General features: G+C 48.9%; 6 protein-coding genes and 1 non-coding gene across 7 annotated transcripts; 5 read left to right on the forward strand and 2 right to left on the reverse strand.

Moving 5' to 3' along the window:
* Window positions 1-861: 861 nt before the first annotated feature.
* Window positions 862-2,952, reverse strand: BCR38DRAFT_487374 (uncharacterized protein; the record flags this gene model as incomplete). Its single annotated transcript, XM_040864148.1, has 1 exon — window positions 862-2,952. One exon carries the CDS (start codon window positions 2,950-2,952, stop codon window positions 862-864), a length of 2,091 nt encoding a protein of 696 aa, XP_040713703.1.
* Window positions 2,953-8,281: 5,329 nt separating this feature from the next.
* Window positions 8,282-9,566, forward strand: BCR38DRAFT_373601 (FAS1 domain-containing protein). The gene is made up of 2 exons (XM_040857314.1): window positions 8,282-8,440; window positions 8,520-9,566. The coding sequence occupies exons 1-2, from the start codon at window positions 8,291-8,293 to the stop codon at window positions 9,339-9,341; spliced, it is 972 nt and encodes a 323-aa protein (XP_040713704.1). The 5' UTR covers window positions 8,282-8,290; the 3' UTR covers window positions 9,342-9,566.
* A 735-nt stretch (window positions 9,567-10,301) lies between these two features.
* BCR38DRAFT_440735 (uncharacterized protein) lies at window positions 10,302-10,557 on the forward strand. Its single transcript, XM_040860727.1, has one exon. It carries the CDS (start codon window positions 10,337-10,339, stop codon window positions 10,526-10,528), a length of 192 nt encoding a protein of 63 aa, XP_040713705.1. The 5' UTR covers window positions 10,302-10,336; the 3' UTR covers window positions 10,529-10,557.
* A 2,001-nt stretch (window positions 10,558-12,558) lies between these two features.
* Window positions 12,559-15,533, forward strand: BCR38DRAFT_396671 (fungal-specific transcription factor domain-containing protein). The gene is made up of 3 exons (XM_040857652.1): window positions 12,559-12,723; window positions 12,779-14,623; window positions 14,767-15,533. Exons 1-3 carry the CDS (start codon window positions 12,654-12,656, stop codon window positions 15,429-15,431), a joined length of 2,580 nt encoding a protein of 859 aa, XP_040713706.1. The 5' UTR covers window positions 12,559-12,653; the 3' UTR covers window positions 15,432-15,533.
* Window positions 15,534-17,813: 2,280 nt separating this feature from the next.
* BCR38DRAFT_t236 lies at window positions 17,814-17,916 on the forward strand. The gene has a single exon. It is a non-coding gene; the product is annotated as a tRNA-Thr (tRNA).
* A 3,441-nt stretch (window positions 17,917-21,357) lies between these two features.
* Window positions 21,358-22,542, forward strand: BCR38DRAFT_487378 (uncharacterized protein; the record flags this gene model as incomplete). The annotated part of the gene is made up of 1 exon (XM_040864149.1): window positions 21,358-22,542. One exon carries the CDS (start codon window positions 21,358-21,360, stop codon window positions 22,540-22,542), a length of 1,185 nt encoding a protein of 394 aa, XP_040713707.1.
* A 927-nt stretch (window positions 22,543-23,469) lies between these two features.
* Window positions 23,470-24,492, reverse strand: BCR38DRAFT_348043 (NRDE protein-domain-containing protein; the record flags this gene model as incomplete). The annotated part of the gene is made up of 1 exon (XM_040856395.1): window positions 23,470-24,492. One exon carries the CDS (start codon window positions 24,490-24,492, stop codon window positions 23,470-23,472), a length of 1,023 nt encoding a protein of 340 aa, XP_040713708.1.
* Between the last annotated feature and the right edge of the window lie 3,118 nt (window positions 24,493-27,610).

Genomic DNA, 27,610 nt, shown 5'->3' on the forward strand with positions numbered 1-27,610 from the left:
CGAATTCCCAGCTTGTGAGTACATATGGTCACCTACCGTACATTATGGACTAGTATGACCACCACCTATCGTACCACACAATTTCTCCCTGAGTGGCAGGCATCGTTCATTTCTACCTATATAAGGCCCCTATGGCCATATTTTACTCCTTTAGAAATCTCCTGAGATCATTACACATTCAACACAACACAAAATGCACAATTAGCCCAATAGCCGAGGCACCAGATGTAGGCGGTGGGCATATGAGGCCTTTCTTCGACAGTCGTCCGAATCTGCTTGGCATCTCTTTCCGTTATTGCGGATGCTAAGGTGGTAATTGGCTCTGTCGTGAGTGACGCTGTAACAGGAATTGAAGGTGTCGGGTCTAAAGGGGAGGTCCCAAGCCGGGGATCCTCCGTCAAAATAACAAGAAGCAGTTATCTGTTCTGCTTTCAGGATTCTTGCAGTGAAGAGATTTTCTGGTCAATTAGATGTTTTATGATATTTATTCTTTGCTGGATATTAATTTGACGAGAAGTTGTTGCTTATATAGAAGTGAGAGATCACCATAGTCTTCGTGTCAAAGTCATAGTAACGATACACAAAAATAAAGTAAGTTTTTGGAAATATTTATATTTCACAAGATGGCATGCTGTAGCAGCTTGGGAAATAGTTCCAGAAGACGAGTTTGGAAACACTGGCTTAGATTTCGATACTCTTATCGAGAAAGGAGAAGCTTGCTATAAATAAAACCTTTCTTACAATCTGTAAATCAGCCTCAATGTATCAGATGGTGAGGTTTCTATTGATCCAAATGCTGGGCTGCTGAATCATGTTTCAATTTTATACTAGCCTAGTGATGTTTGCTGCTACTTATAAAACTCACATAAAATACCCATCAATTCTCTCCGATAATTCTGATGGTGACGTTGGGATGGGGGTGGGCTGCTCGTCCAAGCAGACATGGGGGTGGTAGTCCTCCGTGCATGAGACCCGCTCACGTGTGGAACTCCTCTTTGAGGGTTTCCTCGATGTGTTTCTAGTTGTACTTCCCGATGCATCCCTCGATTTATTCTTCGCACTTCCCTTGCTGTCGTGGCGTTGTCTTTGAGACGGTAGCGACTTTGCCAATATCTCTTCCAGCATTTCCTTGCTCGACTGCTTCCTTTCGCCATGACTTTCCAGCCGACGCGGAGCTTCACCTTGTGCCTTAGGAGGTGGCGTAGATCGGCGAATACTTTCCGGTGTCTGATCAATGAGGGGCATGAAGCTGTATCGCCGCAGCTTGCTTATCAGAGAATCATGGTATCTAGGATATTGCTGCCCTAGGAAATGAACGCTGCTTCGTCGCCGATGTGAAGAAGTGCCGATCGCCGCTCCCATCTTCTTGTCGGCTTGGTGTCCTGGATTCGTCTGCTCCGATCTCCATAGAGCATGAGACTCGCCAGCTGATAGCATGAGCGCACCTTCCGAAGGAGCACGATGGTCCCTGTCTGCAAGATCTGGAGTCTCAACAGGGAACCCGCTGTGAGCATCTACACCGCTGTGATAAAGTGTCGAGACTCTGACTTCATCCTGCTGACGCCGTGTGATCCATTCGCTGGTACATGCACGAGACCGTAAAGCTGGGAAGGATATGATGCTACGCTGATCTGGCAAACTGTTGCGTGACTTTATTCTTCTTCTCTTGCCCCCGCTTGGTTTATCCACGGGGGTGGAGCTAGGACGACCCTCCAATTGCGTTACCCGATTGGCGAATGGATTCGATTCCGTATGAATTTGACCAAATATCGCACTAGCTCGTCTAGTGAGCATGGGTGAGCGAGATGGGGAGGAACTGTAAAGACTGCCACGATTCGAGATGGTTGGGGATATCCCGCGGAGCGGCGAATCTTGATCAGAGCTCTCTGAGGATAATAGCCAACTCATCTCAGTGATACTGTGTCTCGAGATGATGGTCGCCTTGGTAGTTGGCGATGCTTGAGCACCTTGAGCACCATGAGCATCATGCAGAGGAGGACTTGAAAACTCCAGCATAGCGAATGACGGCCGTACAGGGCTTATTGTTGTAGCAGGGTACGCGAGACTCGATGTTCGAGGCAGAATGGCTGTCGCGCAAAGGTTGGGTCTTGGAACGCGTTCGTTAGGCAGAAGCACCGAAAGACAGCCGGTGGAGAGATTTTCATCGTGGAGTGTTCGAAGCCCGGCAATGACGATGTCCAGAATTCCGGCGATGTCATTCGTCGTCACCAGGTAGATGTCTTCAGATTCGCTTCGTAGCCCCCAAGGGCCCGCCTCAACTGTTTTCACAGAGGGTCTGAGGTTCTCTTCCAAGTTCGGGCATGACACTGATTCGGGTGAACAGTTCTCATGGCGTCGATGAGACAAATACGCCTTAATGCTACTGACAATCCCTTCTATCCCGTGGCGAACCGTGGCTGGGTCGTCGAGCCCATGTTCACTCAATGTGGAAGCACGACGGGCACTTGCGGCACTTCGAGCGTTGTGGCCGATCGAAGTTGAGCTCCACCTCTTGGTGGTTACTGGTGGAGCAGGAGAAGACATAAAGCTGTCAAGTGGCCCAAAAGACTCCAACGCTTCACCCTCATCCTGAGCCTCGTTGTTCCCATTTCCAGCGTGGCGATCTCTCTCTCTCCATCGCCGAATCACGGTTGGGCAGAAATGACCGTTCTTGGGATCGTGTTGGCGTATCGATAGAGGCAGGGCCCATTTCGAATTGTTTGTTGGTTCAGGTGCTCCATTCTCTGAACAAGGGGTAACCACATCGGGTTGAAGGATCGAGGGCGATGGGTCGGTGGGGATCAAAAGCTTCACCAAGCTATTGGGTGCGTCTCGCTTTCTTCGTGTAGATGCGTGCACACTCACATGTCGACTTGCAACGCGACTGGAGGGAACACTAAAGAATTGATCGCTCTCAATACTGGCGACTGAAAAGCGTATAGGTCTTGCCATCGTAATGCTATTTGGTACAGTTTCCCATACGTAACATCATTTATGGTGCAGGATGTAGGGGAAGAAGACGTGCTATTGGATAAAAGTATCAAGATCAAACCCTCAAAGTTTGGGCGGAGTGCGTATGGTTGTATTGGATTTCTTTCCCGCACAACTTTTCACTCCGGCTGTTAATGCAGGGCGCAGTTACCCACTTGGGTACTTATGTAACTTTGGGCTTAAAGTCGCGACAACATCTGAGCACAGTTGATTTACACCAGGTGGCAAGTACGAGGCAGCCCAGCTCACCAGGTAGCACCTTCTCGAAGTGGTTGGTATCCCAAAGCCCCAAATTGGGGAGACACGTACAAACAAACAAACCAAGATACCTATTGACCCCCATATCAATAAGCACTTGGAGTTTTCATTATTTGTGCTAATGTAAAAAGTGTCATGAGTGTGGTGTCATAAGATACTTGTGAATCACCACTACCGAACGTCCACACCATTAGCCCAGATATTCACACCCAGACGTAACAGTTTCTGGTGGCGACCAACAAAGTCCATGCATGTAACTTACTCCTGCCCATGTTCGTTTTGGCTCGAGCATCCGTGCCAACTGAACATCGGCGAAGAAACCCACAGGTCCTCCTCAATCACCTTTACTAGAATCCATCTCCAGTATCCACGCCATCAGCCACCAAACCAGTTGTGAATGGCCCAACCGGAGATCCCAGGCCGATTCTCTTCCCCTCAGGATTTTCAATAGCCACCGGACTAGGAAAGGTGAGCCATGGAGGACTAGACGCATCCTTGTCAACTTAGTGAATATGCTTTGTCGATTTGGTAAGAGACTGGTATTCGCCTTGGAAACCAAAGACAGTAATGTTGTAGCAGATGGTGTTCTCGTGACTGTTGGTTATGAAGTTCACTTAGCCGATGGCGCCTTTGATAACCGCGGGGGGCTTCGCTTCGTGGAAGACTTAATTAGGGATAGCGATGGTGTTGAAACTGAATTCAAAGTAAAGTGGCTCATGGTACCAACTGGGATCGATGCCCTTGGAGTAAACAATCTCCCAATCCCTCGATAGTGTGTGGTCAGAATTCATTGACGTAGCAGAGATACTCAAGATTGTTGTAATGGAATAGATGACAGTCGCGGCTTGTATTGTAAATGACTTGTGATAAGTCTGCTTCAGATATTTCGAATGCATTTGGAGTTTTGAGACTCTTCATCACGGCACCTATCGCCAAATAGTGCTAAGTAATGAAAAATAGCACGAGATAAATCTTGGCGCTATCTTGGTCTAGGTTCAGAGCCTTGATAGTGCGTGTTCGCAAACCTCTGGAGTCATCAGTTGCACTTTCCGTGTTCTACCTATACTTGATACTCTCCACGTTTAGCCTCAAGGTTTTGACTGAACTGCAAGCGGCGCATTTGTAGTACCACTGACCGCAACGATGATGGCAAATCTTTATATGATTGACTGTTACTTCTTCGGGCGGATCTATTTGCTGAGCTTCAAATATTCTCTATATAGGGTGCAGAAGGCTCCCCTGAGTGGCGCCCAAGTCATATTGGCGTTAGCTGTAACTCATTACCGCGCTCTGCTGTCTCTATTCGCTGTAATTCTTGATAAGGAACCAATGCACCCCGCATGACAAGTTCAACTTGATCGCAAGCCAACTTTGCTGAACCACGCCCACCTCCGCAGTTCCCTCACCGGAGCAGCGGCTGATGATGTGACTGTACAAACGGGTTGATTTCGATGCTCATCACGTCTTGCATAAACTGCATGCTTCAAAGGTAAGAGTCGGCCATAGACATTTATACAGAGGCTGCGAGGACTGTATATTCCCGTGAGAAGCGCAGCACTGGTAACCAAGAGGTCTTAACGTTAACTCAAGTTTCCCGTTATATGGAAAGCACTGACGGGGTCATAGTGTGGTTGGTACATGACATCCAGGAAAGTCTGACGTACCTTATTTGCCTACCTTATTCACCTGGCGCATATGAATAACGAGGTAACTAAAGCCACATGGACACTAAAGTCCATAAACTCTATTATGCGGTGTGCAACCTCATAAGAACAGAGAAAACCTGCCAATCAGGGCATGAAAGATAAACAATATGTGAAAGAGAGCGGCCTGATCCGATTCAATGGCTCTCAGAGGCCTATGAGATTGCCGGAGCTCTCATATTTCTAATAGGGCTTCTACCCAGTGTTTTTAGAGCCCAATATCCTTAAGTTCATGCATAGCAGCAAGGCTGCGCACGATCCTGTCAAGGTGGTGTTAAAACTCATGAAACGGATTTGTTTCTTAAATTGGGCGAGGAGCTACAAATTTGAAGGCGCACCGGAAAGTGGATGATCCTCGAGAAATTCAGCGAGACCACTATATGTAAGGCTTACGAGCACCAGCTGGACGCAATGAGGCAACAGTATAAAGGGCCCAGCGACGAGGTTAAGAGACGTAAGCTCAAGATGGATTGGACAGATGGGAAGAGTGTAAGTGGCCAGATGAACTGGGTTATCTATGTGGATGCGAGAAGTTTCGGCGGCATTATTACACAAAATCGTAGTTCATGCTTATAGCTCGTTAATCGTGGTATGGAGCTACTCGCGGGAGGCTTCCACAAAGTTTTTTTACAATCCCCAGCGTATCTATTATTACGGTAGCCCTATATATAGTTGCAGAAGGGGCTTTTTTTATTACTAGATGGCCTTTCTCATTTTACAGTTCGAGGGTGCGTGTCCAGAAATCAGTGTTAGTAATTTCGCCAATCGCCTGGCTTGGGAGCAGCTTCGGAGCGCTGAGTTTCTGACGATATCGCCAATGCCAACGCACGGTCTCTGCCAGAACTATGAGTTGGTTGGCAAACTCGTCCGTTCAACATATTGCCTAAACCATCCAAATAGCATTAAACGTCCAAAGTTTGCACTGGGGTCTGCCTTACAGACGGCAAAGGCCTGGAAGGAGATCGGGTTGTGCTGTAAATTGCGAAATTTAGAGAAAAAGAAAACGCCGTAGCGGTATATTATACACCAAACGGCAGATTCCTTAAATAACGTCCCACACCCACATCCGGGACATCCCCACATGTGGGACACCCAAAAATGCCTCAACACCGCTAGCCTCTAACTTCAACCTCTTTTTTCTTTACCAATATCGATTTAATCGTTACGAAATTTTACGTACGTCTTCTTTACACTAATATGAGTCAATATACCGAAGATGATATTTATCGAGCTCTTCAAGCAATAGCTACCGGTCAAAGCCTCCGAAAAGCAGCATATGAGCATGGTGTCCCAAGGTCTACTCTTTCACGACGGATTCAGGGAGCCCAGTCAAGAAATATAGCCTTCGCTGACTACCAGAGGCTCTCTCCAGCCCAGGAATCTCATCTGGCTGAATGGGTTCGAATCCAGGCTGCCCTAGGCCTCCCACCAACCCATCAACAGCTCAAAGACTTCGCCGAGCGTATCCTACAGATCCACGGAGACACCGAACCACTTGGAAAGAACTGGGTCCAGGCTTTTATCAAGAGGAACCCTTCAGTCAAGGTCCAGAAAAGCAGAGCTATCGATTCCCAGCGTATTAATGGAGCCTCAGCTAATGTGATCAGGCAATGATTTAAATACCTCGCTATCCCTGAGATCAAAGCTATTAAGGCCTCGAATCGATACAATATGGATGAGACAGGTATTCTAGAAGGTAGAGGATCAAATGGTATTGTTCTAGGATCATCTGAGACTCGTTCTATACGGAAGAAACAGCCTGGATCTCGAGCTTGGACATCTCTTATAGAGTGTATCTCTGCGACTGGTACTGCACTACCCCCACTTGTGATATACAAGGGGAAGTCTGTCCAGCAGCAGTCGTTTCCTCTGGACTTGACTCCATACGAAGCCTGGAGGTTTACAGCAACAGAGAATGGGTGGACGTCAGACTCTACGGCTATTGAGTGGCTACAAAAGATCTTTATTCCTTTGACTCAACCAGAGGACCCTGAAGAGACTAGGTTACTTATCCTAGATGGGCATAGTAGCCACGAAACGACAGAGTTTATGTACCTCTGCTTCATAAACAAGATACAATTGTTTTTCTTGCCGCCACACACATGCCACGTTCTCCAGCCTCTCGATCAGTCAGTCTTTGGACCCCTCAAGGCAGCCTATAAGGAGCTTGGTTACCTTAACCAAAGGGATACTACTACTGTCGTAGGGAAGAGAAACTTTCTCCTCTGCTATAGAAAGGCACGTCTAGCAGCATTGACCGCTAAGAACATTATGAGTGGATGGAAATATACTGGTCTCTGGCCTTCGAGCATAGCTAGACCCCTTATGAGCCCCCTGCTCCTTGAGAATACGTCAGCACTAATCAGACAGCCTAGTCAGACTTGCAAAGGGTACTCTGATAGTAAGGGTAGTCAGGACTGGGCGTTAGAGACATCAGCAGTAGCCTGGTCAACGCCTGAGAGGAGAGACGAGCTCCAAGATCAACTCAGCTTATTCAGCAAGCTTGATAGTGATCCAAAACCCAGCAGCTACTCTTTCGGAAAGTTCAAAAGGGCTTTGATGAGAAGGAATACCAATTAGCTGTCGTACAGCGAAAGATTGAGGTAATAGAGGCAGAGCTTGAGGCTAGTAGGGCTAGGAAGCGGAGGAAGGTCAAGATGAGCCCAAATTCAAAGTTTACTAATATCAAGGCTATTCGGAAGGCTCAAATCGAGGCTGGTGAAATTGAGGATAGTACAGATGAGTCTAGCGAGTCTGAAAACCCTAGTGACGGTGAAAGCTGTATTGTAGTCGCATTAGAATAAATGTAAAAAAAGGTTGAAGTTAATGGTTATAATATACAGCATCATTTTTAGGGCGTCCCACATGTGGGGGTGTTCCGGATGTAGGTGTGGGACGTTAAGGAAATGGTTCTTGTACCAAGTACCTTGCCATTGTCGAAGAGGATGGAAATCCAACAAAGAAATTTCCCTTGTCAACTTTAAGCGCGAACTTTCCGAATGATAATGCGACTAAACTCTAGACCCCGAAAATGTGGGCCTATATATGTATAGAATTCCTCATCTGAGCATTGTGAGACAGCAGTTCAGCCAATTCCTAAAATTGCAAGCCTATTCTCCAAGGTAACAGAATCAATTTTTCTACAGTTGCACGGGCCGATCAACGCGTCGATGCCGTGAGACTCAATCCTAGGCATTTAACCTACTGTACGAGAGCCGTCATTCATGGGGTTCAATATGTATGCCAATGTTCTACTCCTGGTGCTACTAAGCACCCTGGTGATGGGTATTCCTATATCCCACGCCACGAAAAAGCAGGACCTGCTACCTATCCTCACAATGATATCGGAAGACCCGGACTTGTCCCAGTTCTACGCTCTGTTCAAAAGCACAGGAGGCAACAGCGGCATACCTGGTCCCCCGTTCGAGGAGCGATTCAACCGTGCCGAGACTCTGGTCCGCTATACCGTCTTCGCACCAATCAACAGCGTACGTTCGCTCCCCTCCAAAAAAACCCGGGCCGCATCAAGCCACTGTGCCCCATGCCTAACCGTATCTCTCTAAACAGGCTTTCGCCAACCTCAACCCTGAATTGATCAAAACCCTCACCTCCCCACCTGCCTACCCCTTCCTAGCGTCGATTCTCAAAACTCACCTCACTGAAGGCGAGCTCTCCTCAATCAACCTTACCAATGGCGGCACCTTCACCGCCGTTGAAGGCTTCAAGATCAATGTCAGCGCCGCCGAATCACAAACAGGCATTTCGATCAACGGGCAAGCTCGCCTCATCTCCAGTATCCCCGTCCAAGCCTCTAACGGTGCCGTCTTCAAAATCGACGGCATCGTCGATCCCTACGCCGACTATTTCGGGCGCGACAGTTCCTCGCCGCACCCTGCCGAGTCCAATACCTCGATGCCCGTCTGCGATGGTGATGTAGCAAATCAGACGAGTATGGCGGATGTGCTGAATAGCACACCGCAGGTATCGACGTTTATGCGGTGGTTGGGTGCCGTGGCGCCAGAGTTTGTCACGACGCTGGACTCAATTCCTAAGGCCGAAGGGGATGCCAACGAGACGGTTCTATTTGCACCGTCGAATACGGCGTTTGCAAACTTGCCGTCCACGGCGGTTGATAAGGCTCTGGAGCCACATAACCAGCCACTGACAGCGTGGTTGTTAAAGAATCAGTTTGTGAGGATGTCGGGAAGGGCAAACACTATATCCATGTTTGGATTGCCGCTTGCGACTACGATGGCGCCAAATGGGAATGTGAGTGTGATTAATAATGCTAACGTGGAGAGGGAGAAGGTTTGTTCGTGCAACGGGTGTGTGTATGTTGTTTCGAAATGGATTGATCCTCTTTTCGGGATTTTGGGATTGCAGAAATAGGGAGGTCGCTTTTGTCGGACCGTACCAGCCGTCCGATTGCTGGCGATGGATGGTATTGGATCTTCAAGGGCATTACAGCTTATGTTTCCAGTTTGGGAGGCCATATGGCCACCTACTGTACCACACAATTTCTGCGTGTGGTGCAGACAGCGTTCACTTTTCTGTACTTAAGGCCCGTAAGGCCACATTCATATCTTTCAAATCGAGGAGATCAGAGACACATTCAATTCTATACTTTGTTCTAGAGTGCAACAAGCCCGATATGTTTGCGATGGTGGAGTCACTAGGGTGACGTATGAGTTACGACCCGGGAACGACGGATGACGTTTAGTAATATCAGTTGTTTCCCTAGCGGACTCGGTTTAGTCACGGGGTGTACATAGAATTCATAGGGCTACCGATCAACCTGACAACGGCGACAGTGGCGGCTGGAACTGTATTAGCACCGATACCAATATTAAATTGAAGCATGATTTGACGTGCATGATAACCTTTAAAGCTACGTGCGTTCTGATAAGCCATCTGATGCGACACAGACAACTAGTGTAGTATTCAAAGAAATCACTCATTTGTATATTGTGATATATGGCTAACCGTTTTGAAGTCATGGAGCTGTCAATGCGACATCTACAGACACAGTTGTACGATCTGGATGCACAAATTGTCGCACTCAGACCCTTTCCACTAGCAACCACACCTATCTTGCATACATCTTCCTTCTTGCTCCCCCTTTCAATACCGACAGAGAGATCCTATGGGGGCTTCACCTTCGCTTCGGCACCGGGTAGCACGTGGTGTGTTACGATAACAGTCCCAGGGACCTCATCCACCGATATGGTGACTTTGGTCAATCCATAAGGTGTCTCCTGTTCATACTCAAGGAAGTTGAGTCCTGTCAAGACAGGTGCCCGCCCGAAGGATTTCCATACTGGCTCGATGGATTATAAACCGGCAAGATACCTCGGCAACAAGAAAACGGGCCATGTTCAGCGCCCATGCATCAAAGACGTGTTTTGGTGGAATTTTCCAAGTGGCTGGGATGGTCTGGTGGAACCCGAAGACTGATTGAGTACGAGTTTACATCTTCACACAAGCAATCAGCAGGTAGATTGCTTCCAAGCCGAAGACGACCAAAGCTTGGATCCCATAGATACGTTATTATGCTGTCCCTGAGTGTTTCTGCTTGAAAATAATATTCATCTCGGAGATATCGTTGCAACGGCGTGTAGTGCATCATAGATAGGCCAGATTCAGACCTCCAGAGACCCCGAAGATGGGATTACCCATAGGAAACCAGGTCACTGTTCCATATAATATGCAGTTCGATTGTGGGAGATAAATAGAGTTCTGACTTGAGATTGGAGTGGTGCTTTGACTCGTCCTTGACTAGTTATCATACGAGACGCAAATCACAGCAGCTTTAAAAGGCAATCGAAGCAATTTTGCTTCAAGGTCTCATCTTCAAAGTGGATCTAGCAATTCTTGATGGCGCATGGAAGAGGGTTCATCCCAACTTGAAAGTCGCCAAGCGTGCGGCTTTCGTCTGACCGACCGAGTGATTATTGTAGAGGACACCATCTGCAACCTGCAGCGATCGATGAGACTGAAGTCCAGTCTGCTGGCCCACCAAAAGCCACCGAGCATAGGTCTGATATTGAGTTCATATATCTCCACGTCCATTGATAAGGACACCGAAAGTGGTATCACGAGCAACAGTCTCGACCTTGAGCCATTGGTCTGGTGGAAGCTCATCCGGTAGGATCCGCGATCCTTTTACAAACGTGTGAAACACTGCGATATTGTCCGACAACCCTTCAAATGCATAGAGCTGCCGCTTTGCAACATCTAGGCAGAATATTAATTCATTAGCGACCATGTATGTTGCCCAATTAGGGCCACCTCCCTCAGTCCACATTTCGAACTGGATAATCTTGTCTGCCCGTCTATTGCCGTGGACTCGAGTATCGTCCTCTACGACTTCTCACGCAGGTGTAGTCTCGCCTTTAGTAGTGGTGCACATATCCACGGTGCGAACGCCATCACACCATACCCGGTTCAAAGTCTTGTTTGAACATTGGAAGTGGCACTTCGCGGGGCCTCAGGACGGATGCGCTCGAATGCCACCCTCGAAACAGCAACTGAGGAGTTCAAAGTGAGTCGCACCAGTATCTGGTATATTTGAAAGCGCCGTGCGAACTTAGCCATTATACGTTGTGGAGTTGTATTTGGGATTACAGTATGCATCACACTCCAGTAAGAGTCTGTTGCAGACGGGAAAGAAAAAAGGGGCCATCTCCTAGGCCTCACTAGTACGACAGACAGCGATTTGCTCATGAAAAATGCGACAAATTTACCTGATTCCTCGTCGATACCCTCAATAGTCGCTACTGATAACTCGGAAAGTGATGTCTTTCAAGTTGCCGTCTGCACGGCCAAACTCAAAGATGAGCGCACCTCCCTCGCAGCGGCCATAGTCCTGAAGCACCTCGGCAACAACACCATCACCACCATTGGACAATGTGGAATTCTCCACGCTGTTATCTGTGCTGTCGACCTTGATTCAGAGGCACCCAGAATCTTGCGGGGCGCAACCAAGATGTTTTCCGAGGCCAGGGCTCAGACACTGGCACAGTTGTCGTAATAGGCATAAACAATGGGTGTATCCCTTGCGCAACTCAAAGCAGCGTGAAACGTACGTGGGAAATGCAAGGGAGGACACCCGTGTGGCTAGGCTCGAATTCGTTTGAGTATTTGGGACACCGTCGGAGACTGTTGACATGATGACGAAGAGATGACTGGGCAATTATGCGGGAAGTTACCCAATCATAGTCGATGTTCAGTCCAGTCTTAGAAAGACTTCATAGAGACTAGGATCAGCGCACAGCATCAATATGCAGACCATATCTACCATAGTAACCAATTCCAGAAAGGTGGGTCACGCTGATTGCCTGAAGCGCACGTCGCGTCGATCTCGAGTCGTAGAAAAGTCAGAACTTAAAACCTGGCTCATATTCGCAAATTTGCGACGTGACATTTGTCGGGGGGGTGAGAATCCTTTCTTGCAAAATTCTTGAATAAAACAACTGTCCCTTCGCTTTAAGATGGCTGGCAAATGCGATGCCCAAAGAGGCTTAGGGGCAAGGCAGCGGATAACAATCAACACTTAACTCCACTCTTATACGCAAGCGTTTCACCCCCCCATCCCCCACCCCCCCAAAAATTGCCCCAGACCTGAGACCTGTCCACCTGAAAACTAACCTGGCCAACGCTTCCTTTGAGGAAATAGATGGGCTATGTTCTTGCTGACCAGCCATGTTTCTATGCTCGAACTGTAGCCGATCCTTCTCCCGGCCCGAGAACTTAAGTCGGCATGCACGAACACGTGAGAGTTTGTCCCAAACTTGCAGTCAGCGGGAGCTAATATTCATATTTCCCAGACAAAGCAGTACTTCCTTATGCATGCCCGACTTGCAATAGAGGCTTCTCGAGGAGTGACCTGCTGGCAAAACATGAAAAGCTGCATAACAAACCCGGAGATGGTGCGAAGAAACGGACAGCCCAAGTTCCAGGCCCAACTGACCCCGGTGGTCCAAAACCAAAACGTCCCAGAGGGCTTGATGGTGGCCCACCAGCACGAGCTGAATCCCACGTCCCAAGCATCGAGCCTCTTACTGCTTCTCGTGCCTCCGCTGTATCGGGAGCAACTTTGAACGCCACTCCTCACTCGCATCACAGAGGATTTCAAGTTGTCGGATCCGGCGGACCAACTTTACCTAGCCACTTCAATTCAACTGCATCCAATACGGGGTCCCCAAACGTTCTTCCCCCACTTGGCTCAATGCCTATGTATGCCGATGTGGATCCCCAATCACACTACTTCGATTTCATGTCATTCAGCAAGCCATGGAATGGCGATATGCTTGCGAACTCGCCTGATTGGTTTTCGCTAGACTTCTATGAAGCTTTACATGAGACCAATTGCAACTTTGATGGAACAACCACCTATCCACGCAACACATACTCGCCCAGCGTCTTTCCACTCGAGTATCTTTTCGCCAACAGTCTAGAACATCGTCCTTCCAACTCCTATGAGCAACCGGATCCCCGCGCCTCGCAACCTCCCAATCATGACGACTCCGAAAAGATGTCATGTGCTGCATCACCTCCCAATGAAGCCTCCTACGAGGATCGCCTGCCTTTTGCCTGGAACCCCAAGTCCCGCGGCATAAGCTCTGCGAAACCAATCTGTCTAGATTTTAGTGACCCGCTGGTACAGAACCACGACCCCAGGTTTGACATATCAGACCGGGTACTCGAAGAAGTGGCAAAATTTCTCGATGCGGGTGTGCAAACAAGCCCCAGGGAAGCCTTCACTCTGCCGCCGCTCTACGTGGTGAACGCCTTCATCGGGTTGTTCTTCAAACATTTCTCGTGTCAAGCTTCTGTTCTACACCATCCAACTGTAGACACCAACACACTGCCACGCTCTCTGTTGGCCGTCATCATTGTTGTGGGTGCCATCTACAGTGGGCTGAGGCGTACCCTTCGGTTTGCCATCATACTACTGGAACGTGTCAGGCGTAATCTTCAACTTGATATCGAGAACGACAATAGCCTAATGAGAGAACCACTCATCATCTACGCATGCGCCCTCGTATGCTACGCTGGACTGTGGTGTGGCAACAAGCGCGCTTTTCAGCTTGCAGAAGTATCGCGGGCCGTTATAGTCACCTACATTAGACGATTGCCAAAGCACCAGGAGAAACGCTCGCCAAGTTCGAATCTGGATTTCCAGTGGTCCGAGTGGGTCACATTGGAGAGCCGTAAGAGGCTTCGGTGGTTTGTTTTCATGATTGACTCTCATTTTCCAAACCTACTCAATATGCCAAGCATGTTCTCACTTTCGGAGGCGATGCGATGGGAATGCCCATGCGATGACCACTTCTGGACTGCGCAAAATGCTCGTTGTTGGAAAGACCTCCTCGGAACTTCCCCAAACCCTCCAGCACCGAGCTTTGCCGTTGCTGTCGCCCCTTTCCTGGGACCTGCATTGGGCCACACAACACAAAGACCCCAGCAAGCGCTCAACCTCAATCCATGGAGTTCCTTCCTCGTCTTGACTGTGATAGCTTCCAAAGCTTTCGACTACTCACAGACCTTTATAATCGCAGAATGGGTTGCACCGCCTGAGTCCGACGTCAACGGCTGTGTTCAAATGGGATTCGGAAATCACCGTATGGCTAATTTCGGCAATCTTGCCTACGACCGGCACAATATTTTAGGTACGATCAATTTCCACATGCGTATGACGTGTTAGGACTAGTTTCACGATGGCCATGTTAGGATAGTCTTCTCATGAGCGGAATGATTGCCGTGATGACAACGTGTTTTTCATATCATTATTCCAGTTACTGACTTATCGTAGATGCCCTGCACCGGTGGCAAATTGCATATGGGGTGACTGGATCATCTCGAACGCGTACATATCAGGAAGAGAATTTTCTGCACCTCGCATCGTTATGGCTTCATCGCCTTTCAGAAATGTGTATGAGCATCTCCCTGACTGACCTTCAAGATGCCATTGGAAATGAGGGACCGGAAAGTTCACCCGCTGGATTCAAACATCTGGGACAAGCAAGCGTTTTCGAGTCATTACCGTTGCGACAGACCTCCAACCGGCATGTGGGCGGTGTAGACACCGGCGACCAACGTTTTGGCATCTCGGCAGCATACGAAGCTTTAAGGATCATTTCCATGACTAGGGAAACTTCCGTTGTCGAGATAGCGGCACCTTATAGCACAATTTCCATTTTTCTGGCTCATGTCACACTGTGGGCTCTGGCAAGAGTCTCGTCGGCCGACATGAAGAACCAAATTCTTCAGCTAACGAGAGATCCAGTGTTGGCGTCGTCTTTACCGGATGCATTCCTGAACGTGTTGAACTCGGCCTTTTCAACCGAGCCAGGGAGTGATGGTGTCAAAGAAGCGTCGCAGATTTTCAAGCATGGCGCAATCTCTTTGGCGAAATTTGGGAGATGGGGTGCGTGTCTCAATGTTGCTGTGCTGCTGCACTGGCTTGCAGAGCATTAATGAGTGAGAGCAGGCATTTATCCACATACTTCGAATTGGATTAGGCAAGTCTGATTCCATGTATTATAGAAGCAAAAGGTTGTGTTCTTAGATGTAACGAGGTCATCATGTTTTGTGGAATACGCCGGTATTTACTGAAGCACTCCACACTAAAGCAACTGAGGACAATTTTGAGAACTCATGATGTGGCTAGTGGTTGAAATGCAGTCTTCGGTGGACTTTGTGACGAGTTGCCAAGGGTGCTTGCACATTACCAAGGCAGACGTGCTGGGCTTAAGTTGGGGTAACGCATGCACACGAGTCAGACCTGGTCAAGCTACTCATTAAGCCACTCCAGGACCTGTTCCCTGCTCATTATGCAGCCGGTCGGTGCAAACCCGCAGGGTGCGCAGGGTAGATAGCACGTGGCGACTTGTACAAGTCGACGGTATCAAACAGCCGTCCAGAGGATGATTACGTGGATTGGTTTCTTGTCAAGACCAGCCTATGGCTCGGCACTACTCCAGGAAGAAGATCGATACCAGAAACGTTGCCTTCGATCGGGACACGGACAGATGCGTCAATGGAAATGGCTCAAAGCATTATTGCTGTTTTGGAAAAAGCACAAGTCTTGTTGGGCGTAACGTACTCCAGAAGCAAGTTGGCCACTTTTTCTTGGCACCGTACGAACAACCTTTTAATTAACATCTTTACACATACCAAGATGGGATCGAATTGTAAAGAAAGAAACATGATTCTAGCGTGTCAGGTGCTTCAATCGAAACCCGAATTAAGCATCCGACGCGCTGCCCAACTCTACAATGTCCCTCGTACAACTCTAGCTAACCGAAAACACGGACTACTATCTCGACGCGATACTCGACAATCTAGTCATAAGCTTACGGAATCAGAAGAGTTAGCGGTCGTACAATATATACTTGACCTAGATTCGCGATCATTTCCTCCCTGGCTCCATGGTGTTGAAGCTATGGCTAACCGACTGCTCCGTGACCGTGGCGCTGGACGCGTCGGCGTCAACTGGGCCTCGAACTTCGTACGACGACAACCAGACCTTCGGACGCGTTTTAATCGAAGAATCGACTACCAACAAGCCTATTGCGAAGATCCTGACGCGTATCGCGCGTGGTTTACGCTCGTACGAAATACAATTACGAAATATGGTATCCAAGAGGCGGATATCTATAACTTCGACGAGACAGGGTTCGCTATGGGCTTAATCTCATCCGAGATGGTAGTTACAAGTGCCGAACGACGCGGAAGGCCTCGTACAGTCCAACAAGGGAATCGAGAATGGGCTACAGTAATCCAGGGTATTAATTCGTCCGGCTGGGCTATCCCGCCGTATATCATTGTCGCGGGTCAAAACCACCTCTTATCCTGGTACGAGAATAGCCCATTCCCGTCCGATTGGGTAATCGCTGTAACAAAAAACGGTTGGACAACAAATGAGCGAGGCGTAGACTGGATTCAGCACTTTGATCGCTATACGAAGGATCGTACGAAGGGTGTTTATCGTCTTCTTATCCTCAACGGGCATGAGAGCCACCACTCGACTGACTTCGAGCTATATTGCAAAGAGCATACTATTATTACACTTAGTATGCCTGCTCATTCGTCACATAAGCTCCAGCCTCTCAATGTAGGCTGTTTTAGGGCTTTGAAAAGGTCGTACGGCAAAGAAATTGAAGACCTAATACGGGCGCATATAACCCATATCTCGAAGGAGGATTTCTTTTCGGCATTCTATAGGGCGTATCGTACGACTATAACTAAGTCGATCATCCAGGAAGGTTTCAGAGGGACAGGAATTATTCCGTACGACCTGGAATATGTGATTTCACAGCTGGATATTAAGCTACATACGCCTACACCTCCTGGGAGCTCGTCTGGCGCCCCCTTAATCTGGGAATCAAAGACTCCAAATAACCCAACCGAGGCATAATCCCAGTCTGAATACGTTAAAAACAGAATCGTATAGCATCGGAATAGCTCCCCGACGACAATACTTACGGCTATTGACCAATTTTCACGTGGTGCGACGGCTGTTATGCATCGGTTAGTTTTACTTGAAGATGAGGTTACTACACTTCGGAAGGCCAATCAAGAGCTAAGCCGTCGTCGAAGGACTCACAATCGACAGCTACAAGATGGAGGATCTCTTAGTTTACGAGACGCTCAGGACTTACAGTCTCAACGGGATATTGAACAGCAGCTAGAGGATGATATACGTGTAAGTCGTCGTCGTACGAGACCGGCCGAACCACGCCGACGGCGCTGTAGGATCTGCGGAGAGCCCGGACATAATGCTCGTACTTGTGAGAATGATAAAGATACGTACGAGGAAGAGGATTCCGATTAGTTTGAATTATTATTATTTTAGTTGTCGGCTGGTGTAGTTGGTCACTTCGCTGGTAGATAAGTCCCGATTTGAGCCTCGCCCACTTGGGTTGGTGACGAGTCGCGGGTTCGAATCCCGCAGCTGACACACAAGGGGGTTTAGTCAACCCTTACGGCGCGCTGCCCACCTTGTTGACTTCGCCTACCTAGCGATAATAGGGAGATTGGTGCAGTTTAGGATTACGAGCATCCTAGCCAGTCGACCGTCAAGCACTACGTCGGCGGAATATAACTCGACAGCCGGTCCAGAATTCGAATCGTTAATCCGACCCCTTATCGGACCTCACCTATCCGATAACGCTCGTCGGCGAACCCGTCCCCTCACGATAGAAGGCGCGCAGCACGCCCCCTCGCCGCGATTCTTGCGAGCGTCTAGACCACGTTACGGTCTATCCACTTGAGCGTATGGTTGAGATGTATACGCTCGACGAGAACCCCAATTAGCAGATACTACGACTTGTCGCGACAAAAAAATAGTCGAGCATCTTCTGCACATCAGCAGCATCCCACCCCTGAGGACGAATTTAAGTGCCACATTACCACGCTTATCGGTAGTTCAGGCAGGGGTTGTAGCACAGACTTAGGGAGGGACAGGAGGTTTAGTAGTCGTTTGGCTACAAGTTTACCTGTATAACCGCCCGACGCGGCTTAAGGGCCCGCTATATCATCTATAGCCCCTTAAGGGAGTGCTTGTAGAGGTACCGAGGGTTAACACCTACGGCGTATTTAATATTTTTTATTATTTTAGTTTAGTTAAGTTATTGAAGTTATTCATACGGTGCCAAGAAAAAGTGGCCAACTTGCTTGTGGGGTACGTTAGACGTTTTCAAGCACGGGGAGCTATTAATACTTGGAGAAATAGCACGCGGGCCTTGGGCAACTCGGGGCGTAACATCAATATAGGAAACCGGAAACAATCGCGAGCTTCTCATTCGCACAAACATATCTGATAGCCTCGAATGAACTACGAAGCTCATCACAATGTCGATGCTCAGCCCGTAGGTTAACGGAATAGCCTACCTTACGATGTAAGCAACTATAGTTAAGCAAACACGAGTAGTGAACCACTTGATGTTATCTGCCATGTTCTTATAGTCCTTTAGTCCTTGAATCACGGCACCCCACTGATTCTTTCCGTTCTGACCGTGAAAATGACTGCAGAGGCCATTATATGCTCAAGGGGGGGGCAACTTGGGCCGCTGAAAATGTCTACCTCTTGTCCACCCAATCATTCCCTCCCCCCTTTCCCCTTCCCCAACTTTGGTGCCTTGTCCTACTCCGCACTGACTCAGCCAATGCTTTGCTGCATCTTGGTGAACATATGGGGCCTTTCGACATTTGAGACCGGGTTGCATATGCTGAACTATAGAACGGATTTAATTCCCGTCTACAGAAGGCATTTGAGTTATAGGCATACGAATTCACGGTAACATATCCCTCTCTACACCAATCCTACATTTAGTTCAGGCTATATCTCTCCCACTTGTTGAAACAATCCCCAGGAGAGATGCGTACCGCCAAGGCGTACCCCAGTCCACAGCCGCTGCAAGCAACCCAATCCACCATAATTTAGAAGACAAGGGAGCCAATAGACGCCAAAGATTCCCCCGAGTTCGACCACCGGAACGATGTCGAGCACATTAAAGGCCGCGCAGTAGATGGCGACGCGTGCTGACGCGGTGAGTAGCTCTTCGAATCGGAACGTAACTATACGCTCTGGCAGGCCATTAAGACACACAAGCGCACCATCGCGCACTGCACGGCTGCCTTCCTCGGCGGCATGGTGTTTGGGTATGATGTTATTGTGAATGGATCCTCCATCCCGATGCCCTCGTTCAAGCTGTACTTTGGCGAAGTTGCCGACGGCGACAGGTCCCTCTTCTTTCCTCTCATCTGGACTTCCCTCTGGACCGCCATGTCGTACCTACTATAGACCCTGGGCGCTGCCGGCAGCGGCCAGTTCTCGGATATGATGGGACGGAGATGGATTTGTATAGGTTCGAGTTGCATCTCCTTCGCCACCACGAACCGGGGACTACTTCTAGCGGGCAAGATCCAATGGGTCTGGTCCTTTGCCACTGCCATCGCGTTCCTGCTCATGCCCGGGTCGCCCAGCTGGTGGTTGTGAAGGGCCGGGCTGCCGAGGCGAGGAGGTCACTGTATAGACTATGGCAACAACAGCGAGGTTGAGGCAATACTCGCAGCCATGGCAAATATTGGTTCTTTTGATTGTTTGTGGGAAGACGGCGTTGGGGTTGAGGCTCGAGTATTGGTGGATGTCATTTGTTGTGAGACACGCGTATTCCCTGTATAAGCCGGATTCGGAGGACAAGGACCCGGGGTTTCTGAAGCAGATTTTGAAAGAGCAAGGTTTTTGGTGAGAAGGACAAGGAGAAGTGAGCGAGGGGCTTCTCTCACAGCAGCTATGCGTCGTACAAGCTTGGGTTGAGCATCCCTTATGAATTTAAGTGAGTAGATAGTCTCGCTAGCTAATGGGCATGGAATAAATGAGAGAAGCTTTACTCAGAGGATAATGGAGGGTGTTGTAAGTGCTGGGCCATTAGTACACAAACAGATATAATCATATGTTATAAGTCGTGAAAGGAGGGCACTCTTTATAAAGGTCAAGGAAATGATGTATCCGCATAAATTTAATGCTTTGAACCCGATGGTTCATTGGGCTAATATCATTTGCTCCTTCATGTCTCTATCGTGTTTTTATATTTCCACATTGGAGGGAGAGCCTGAATTCAAAGTGGCCAAAGCCTACCTACCCAATTCCACTCCATCTATAATAACTTACTGAAGATCAATAAGGGACTCTACGCCTCATAAGGTTCGTGGTCAACGGAAAAATGTTCTATGCTGATAACTACCACCAGCATCCTGCTAATCCACTACCAAAACTGGCCGCTGTTCCTGCTAGCTAAATCCCAGAACTGCATTCAGAAGTCACGCTTGAGTGTTTGCCAAACACGCGTCTTTGTATATAAATAATTGGAGGGGAAAGAGCAATCCGTGGCTGCAAATGTTCTTGTCATGCCCAAGGTGGAGTTCTACCATGCGTTCCTACCTAATCAGGTATATCGAATCGCAGTGATCCATTTCCAGGTGTTGTGCCTTCCTTACTTGCAACCAAATAACCTTTTTCAACCCCAAGAGTCTTTGCTTGATCATCCATCCGCACGATCCGTGTCTGCTGCCAGAGATAACCAGAACGACAACACCAAACCGCCATGCGGTACTCAGACACTGGCAGTAATAAATGCTCGCCCATCAAACCGCATCATCACAGTCAGAAGCCCGAAGCTCCCCCATTCAACACCAAGAAAATCACGTCGATCACTTTTCTGATTCGCTGGACCCTTGCAATTAGTTTCTACCTCATTCGCGGAACTCTGAAGGCCATTCTCCATCTCATTTGGCTGTGGCTTGAGGTTATCGTTCTGATTTTCAAGGCCTGGACACCCTTCCTCGGTATTCTAATTCTGCAATTCATTCGTAGTGTGCTTCTAGTGGCCATAGAAACATGCCGAGTCGCACTGAAGATGGCGTTCGACCTGGATCCCCAGTCCACCGACCCGACAGTCTGCGTATACTAGCTCGAGAACGAGTCCAACGCGAGTCGATTCTGGGTCATCCTGATCCCCTCGCCCAACATCCCGTCTATTATGTACCTTCAGCTCGCCGCTTGTCAGCCAGCTTTTCGAATGCTGAGCCCCCTTCCTCACGCCCTACCGTCGCTACCTCTTCCCTAACCGCATCGAAAACCACGTCTACCCTCCCTGTACCAACTAACCACCAAGAGGTTTCACGCAAGGTGGTCCCATCCACAGCTACAACATACACTACAGCATCGGCTACTCGTCAACAAGCGAAGGGTAACGAAAACATCTCTCCCAATGTATCTCAGACTAGCCTATCTACCAAGCACAAGGACAGCATTGAATTGGCGGCTGCCAAGCTGCATCAGAAGACGAAGATGCGTACTGCTGGCACCATTCCCAAGTCGCGAACGATGAACGTCTTCTCGAACCTTACCTCTTCCATCTCTCGCGCTTCGATCCCAAATTTCAGCCGCACTACTTCAACCTCATCTGCTGCTGAATCCGATAGCGGTGCGTCCTTGTCTTCTAGACCATCCACGGCGAATGTTAGACCTGAGATAATCAATCCTCGTCAGATCCATACAGCCCAGCCCTCTGCCTACTGGACGGGTAGATTCATGGCATTGCAAGATCGATTCCACTCAGAGATGCTGCTACCCGACAACCTGACGACATTGGTCAATGCACATGCTCACCGTTCCATCGTGCCTCGCCCAAAACTTCCTTCTCATGGCTTGGCTACGTCCTTCACGAACCCTAACCTTGCGTCTTATGCTAAAAGCTGCAAACAAACCTCCTCATCTTCGACCACGGCATCCCCAAATACGACCGGACAGTTGAATGCTCGCAACAGCATTGACGCAGAGATGCTCGAGAACGAGGAGAACAGATGTCGTCGCGTGTTCTTGCACCTCGAAGCCCTGTGCACAACGAGCGAGGCCAAGCGAAGCCTACACGCCTGGCAACAGAGCTACGCAAGACGCACAGGAAAAGAGGAGTTTCTGCCACGTGGTGGTAGTATGGATGATAAGGGATGGATGGGCCGTCTTCTAGGGCGAAATGGCGCACAGGGAGCAAAGAGAAGCAGTCTCGCCAGCGTTGCCTAGAAGGCCTGAACGATTCTTGGAATGAGATTGACATGCGGTATAAGGACTGTATGATATACTCATGCAAGCAATGTTATGACGGCGGAATGTCATTGTTGTAAGAAACAGGCATGTTTATGATATGGAGAAAGCAAGCCATCATGTATTAGTCGACCTCCCCAGCAGGAATCAACGAGCTTTGTACACTTATTGCAATGAAACAATACGGCTTTGCAAGTCTCATATTTACCCACTGCATCTAGCTCATCATCCAGGAACCAGTATCATGTGATTGAATTTAACAATGTACTAGTAGAACAGGATTTCAATGTGTATTATTACTTGAATATACTAACGAAACAGCTCGGACTCATGGGCTATATACCCATGCCATTGGATCAATACCTGCTTATTCAGAATATACCTGACCATTTGATGATGACTTTGTAAGTATTGTGTGCCTCCGAACGCCAATCCACCGTCTCAACTTGGAGATAGTGTTGCCAGTTTGTCCTTGCCTAAACCCCTGTGGCACCTGCAACTGCGGTTGAACATAGTTCTGCATTCCACTGTCATTTCTCACGAAACCAAAAATGTTGTTGAAGGCGGCGCGGGCCAAGCTGGTGGTGGCATTCACTATTGCGTTCTTCACGGTCGTGAGTTTTTTGTCATCAAGTTGGTATCCTCCGTTGCAGACTTAGGGCCAATCGCTCGGGTGATTGTGTGTAGTGGTGTCACTATATATATTATGTTGCGAGACAGCCTGTACGACAATCGAAGAAGGAGCGATGTGGTCACGCCGGATGGTCACTTCACATAGGCCACAAGGCATTGTCTCGAACCATAGTAACATCAGCACAGCCACCAACATCGGCTGTAAATTAAACATGCGATACGAATAACAAAAACAAGCGAAACGACGACAACAGCCGGAGTCTATGCCTTTTCCTACTCATCGACCGCAAATTTGAACGTCATGTCTCCCTTGCCACGTTCAATTGAATTGCCGTCAGCATCCCACAGAGCCCGCTCCTTGTACGTAACATTCCCTTCCCAGTCGACCAGTATAATGGTCTGTCTTTGCGTGCCGTACGGTCCCGTGTCAAACATAACGGGCGCCTCTAACCCCGCATGCTGAATTGTCTCACAACTCTCGTCTTCAATCGCGTTGAACGCCACCTTCATCTTCTTACTTTCAGCTGTGGTCCTCCATTCTTGGCTCTTGGTCTCGTCATCCATTGCTGGTACGAATATCGATTCCTGCAACGCATCCAGAAACTCCTCGAACTTCATGCCGGGCTTGAGCGGGAGCGTGTCGGTATCGAGCACAGAGTACAGAGCCTCCGTCAATTCGTCCTCGTCGAGATCCTTCTCCACCGCTTTTCGAATAGCTTCTTCCAGCAGCTGTTTGCCCAGCTTAACCTTCTTCCACGTCGCGGGCTCCGTATACACCGTGTTACTCAAGCCCCAAACCTTGTCCCTCTCCCCGCCAATCCAAGGCACACTGTCCAACCCTTCACTCCGATTCGAAATAATCGCCAGCGGCTCAATCTCCTTCTTCCCTTTCCTCTTCAAATCCCCACAAATCAGCGAAAAGCCACCGACGCCTTTCACCATTCTGCCCTCCAGCATCTTTATCACAAAATCCTGCAGATCCTGTTCATCGGGCGCGCCCAGCCACGCCGTCACCATGCCGCCCCGGCTCTTCACTCCGTTGATGGGGTGCTCCGGGTCATTGCAGTTGGTCTCGCGATAATTAGTCAGCACAGCGAGTCGTCCTTGCTTGGTAATACCCATCCAGGTGCCGTGCTCGCGTCGGTGGAGGTCGACCGCCGACAACACCGAGTGGCCCGACTCGGCGTGTGTCCACCACGAGGGCCGGCTGGTGGGGCGGAGCACGTATTCATCGCGGTTGTCGAGGACGATGAGGGCGTATTTGGGGTGCGAGGTCGCAATTAGGGCGATGCACATGGTTGTATGTGTTTTATGGGTTGGTCTTGTAGTAACGTTTGCTGTTCTTATTGTTGCTGCTCTTGCCAGTTCGTGTTCTATTGATGTTGGGAGAGTCCCAGATGCGTCGCGGCCTTGAGAGTGGGGACGGAAGGAATCAGTTCTTGAAGTATCTAGCAATCCTCGTAACAACTATCAAGCACAGTTAATACAGTGGGGCGAGCTAAGTTCACCAGAATCTCCTCTATTGAGATCGTTTTGGCCCAGTTTGCCTTCGAAAAGTTGACTGGGTCCTCATGACTAGGGACGTTGACCACATCATGCGATTTCGGGCGGCATCGGCCAACTGTGAAGCCTGGGGTAAGCCGGGGTTCGGAAGCTAGCGAAAGGGCTAGTGCGACCCCTGTCCAGCCCTGTCGCCCGTAGCGTTCAAGGTTATTTCAACATCCGCAGTCCCGAACATGGAACTCAGTTAGTTGCATCAAAGAAGAGTTTTACGAATGTTAATTCCAGAAGTTGGCTTCATTCGGGGTTCCGCGCGACCTCGGGGTGGCTTGGGCCAGTAAGATCTACTGGATGAGTCTTCGATGATGCCCCAGAGCGCGAACCATGGGACAGATGGTTGAGTGTTACTGTTATATATGTGACCAGTTTCCTCCACGCAGAGAATAGGTGCTATAGTACAGAGCAATGCGAGACCGTATAGTGCACAGACGCTCAATTTGGACAACTTGCACGATACTGACACTGGACGGTTCCGAACCAGACCCAGCGGGAGGAGCATAACTGGAAAGACTCAATCAGTATTTTCGAGATGAAAACGGCAAACCAATAGGTAACAGACTCATCGTATCCGAGGCAACGTCAACAGAAAAGGAAAACCACAAGCCGATGATATAGGCATTGAGGTCTCGTGGCGTGCTACAGGCCCCTGCTGTAAACCATGTCTTCATACTCGAGCACGACGACCTGGAAGACGTGAGGGAACCAGCAAGATACTGATTGGATTAAGTATAAATGTTCCTTTCAAGTTCGTCTGTGACTTCGAAATGTCAACTTACGAAAATAGAAAACGTAATAACGGCCCATCAGAATTTGAGGAATAGGAGCACGTTCCACATGAGCTTCTTGCAGGGGGACATTAACGAAAACTTGACACACCAGACTATAGTCTGCAGCGCTGGGGTTGTCACAAAGCACGTCTTCTGCAAGGCGAAGCTTTCATCCATGATGGATGCATTTAGTTGAGTTCGTCCCTTGGAGGCGTCTTGGGTCCGAACGTTCACTGACCAATGGAGAAGTGCAGGCTCATAACAATCATGAACAGGACCTAGGCCACGAAAAGCCACACGTCGTATCATTAGAACTCGGCGAGGTGCCGCGAGCCCAAGGCAACTCGTGCACCCGCAACGAACGTCAGGGTCATGAGTGTAACCCAGTGACCTGGACGGTGATGTTTCTCATACCATCCAAAGATATTCCATAATACAGTTGCCAAGAGGCTTCAAAAACCACACTAACAGAGTAGAAAATGAGTAAAAATAAGTTGAACACCTAAAGAACCCCTAGTAATAACTGCGAGGCATCGATGTTTATTCTAGAGAATTTTCAGCGATAACCACAGCTCTGCGCTTTTCTGAGGACCTGGACAAAACTAATGCCCCTCCAATCAGGTTCCTCTTTTTAACGGGGGGGTTTGCAAGGTGAAGACTGGTCTTTGCCCACTTCTAATGTCGCATTTCGTCGTTGTAGGTAATTCAAGCCTAGTCAGTGTCGGAATGAATGCGTAGCAGAGCACCCCAGCCTGCAATTCTCCTATGGTTGAAATGCGTGACCAGTTTCCCAATTAACGTGACATGTATTTGAGATTCTTGCATGCTAATGGATTTGATAATTTCGCTTGGTGAGATCCGAACACGAGGACGCTAGCCTGCAGGGGCCGATGTCTTAAGCGCCCGGGCTAAGAATTTTGTTCCACGGCTGATGGATCTGTCCTCCGGTTGGGGTCCGTTCCTCGACCGGAGGAGTATTAGATAACAAGCGTCAATTGTCAACCTCCTTATCCAGTTGGTGCACAGGTCAACCCCCGGTTGGGCACTACGAACCTGGGCCGTGACCAGGATAGATACCAAATTTCTCCAATTCCACAAACAGGAGCATATGCCACAACGAAGCAAAGTTCCAGTTTGGAAGGAAATTTTGACCTCCATCCACGAAATGTCGAGTGTCAAGTGCTTCTTCGTGTGGCGAGATCTTGGCCACGTTGTTCGATGCATGCTAGTCCTACTCTTTCTTGCTTTGCAGGGCTTACTACAAATTTCGTAGCCTATGGATGCTCGATCCTAACGTTCTAGAATTAAATTGACTCAGGATGCGAATTGCTCGGGCCGAAGTGTGTTAGCCCGCATGCGACAATTGATGCTTCGATCCCCTTATAGTCTTCCCGGTCCTGAAGTACCACAACTAGTGGCATGCACCCAAGGAAAGGGAATGAAGGACGTTGGCATTAAGGACCAACGAAAAGCCTCACGCACGCCTACGTTCGTTTGGGTTCCAGTTTCAATAGGCGTTGGTGGTCACTCACCCTTAGCTGTAATGGGCAAGCTATTTGTTCCACTGTGATGGACTATTAAACCTTATACATGCAGCAGCTGTTTTGGTTCGCCATACCGTCCGACACCATGCATATGCTACAAGTAGCCCCCCTTCCTACCTTGTTTCTTGGTTCAATCCTCGCAGGTCCTGTTTGCTCCAATTACCCGTTGTATGGTAAGTTTTAAGCAATCCCACCATGCTGCATCAAGCACGATCTTGTCTTGCATCACATTGCTGATCAGCAGCTTGACCCTGCGCACAGCAACACAAGACTTCTGTCAGGGTATGGCTAGGCCGAAGGCAATAGTACAGAGTGATGGGGAGTAACGGGCGTCCCTCCTACGTAGCACCGGGTGGTCACTGGCGGTCTCAGGTAGGGGTGCCCACGATGATGCATTAATCTCTACTCCCTCCCTATCCTACTACGATATGGTCCTAATATAGATAGCTAGACTGCCGCTTAGACACGGCATAACAGCAGGGTCGGCGATGCCGAGGATCTTGACTCTCGTCATCCCAAAGCTTCACATAGATTGTAATCATG

This window comes from Pseudomassariella vexata (assembly GCF_002105095.1).
Source record: "Pseudomassariella vexata strain CBS 129021 chromosome Unknown BCR38scaffold_10, whole genome shotgun sequence".
NCBI lineage: Eukaryota > Fungi > Ascomycota > Sordariomycetes > Amphisphaeriales > Pseudomassariaceae > Pseudomassariella > Pseudomassariella vexata.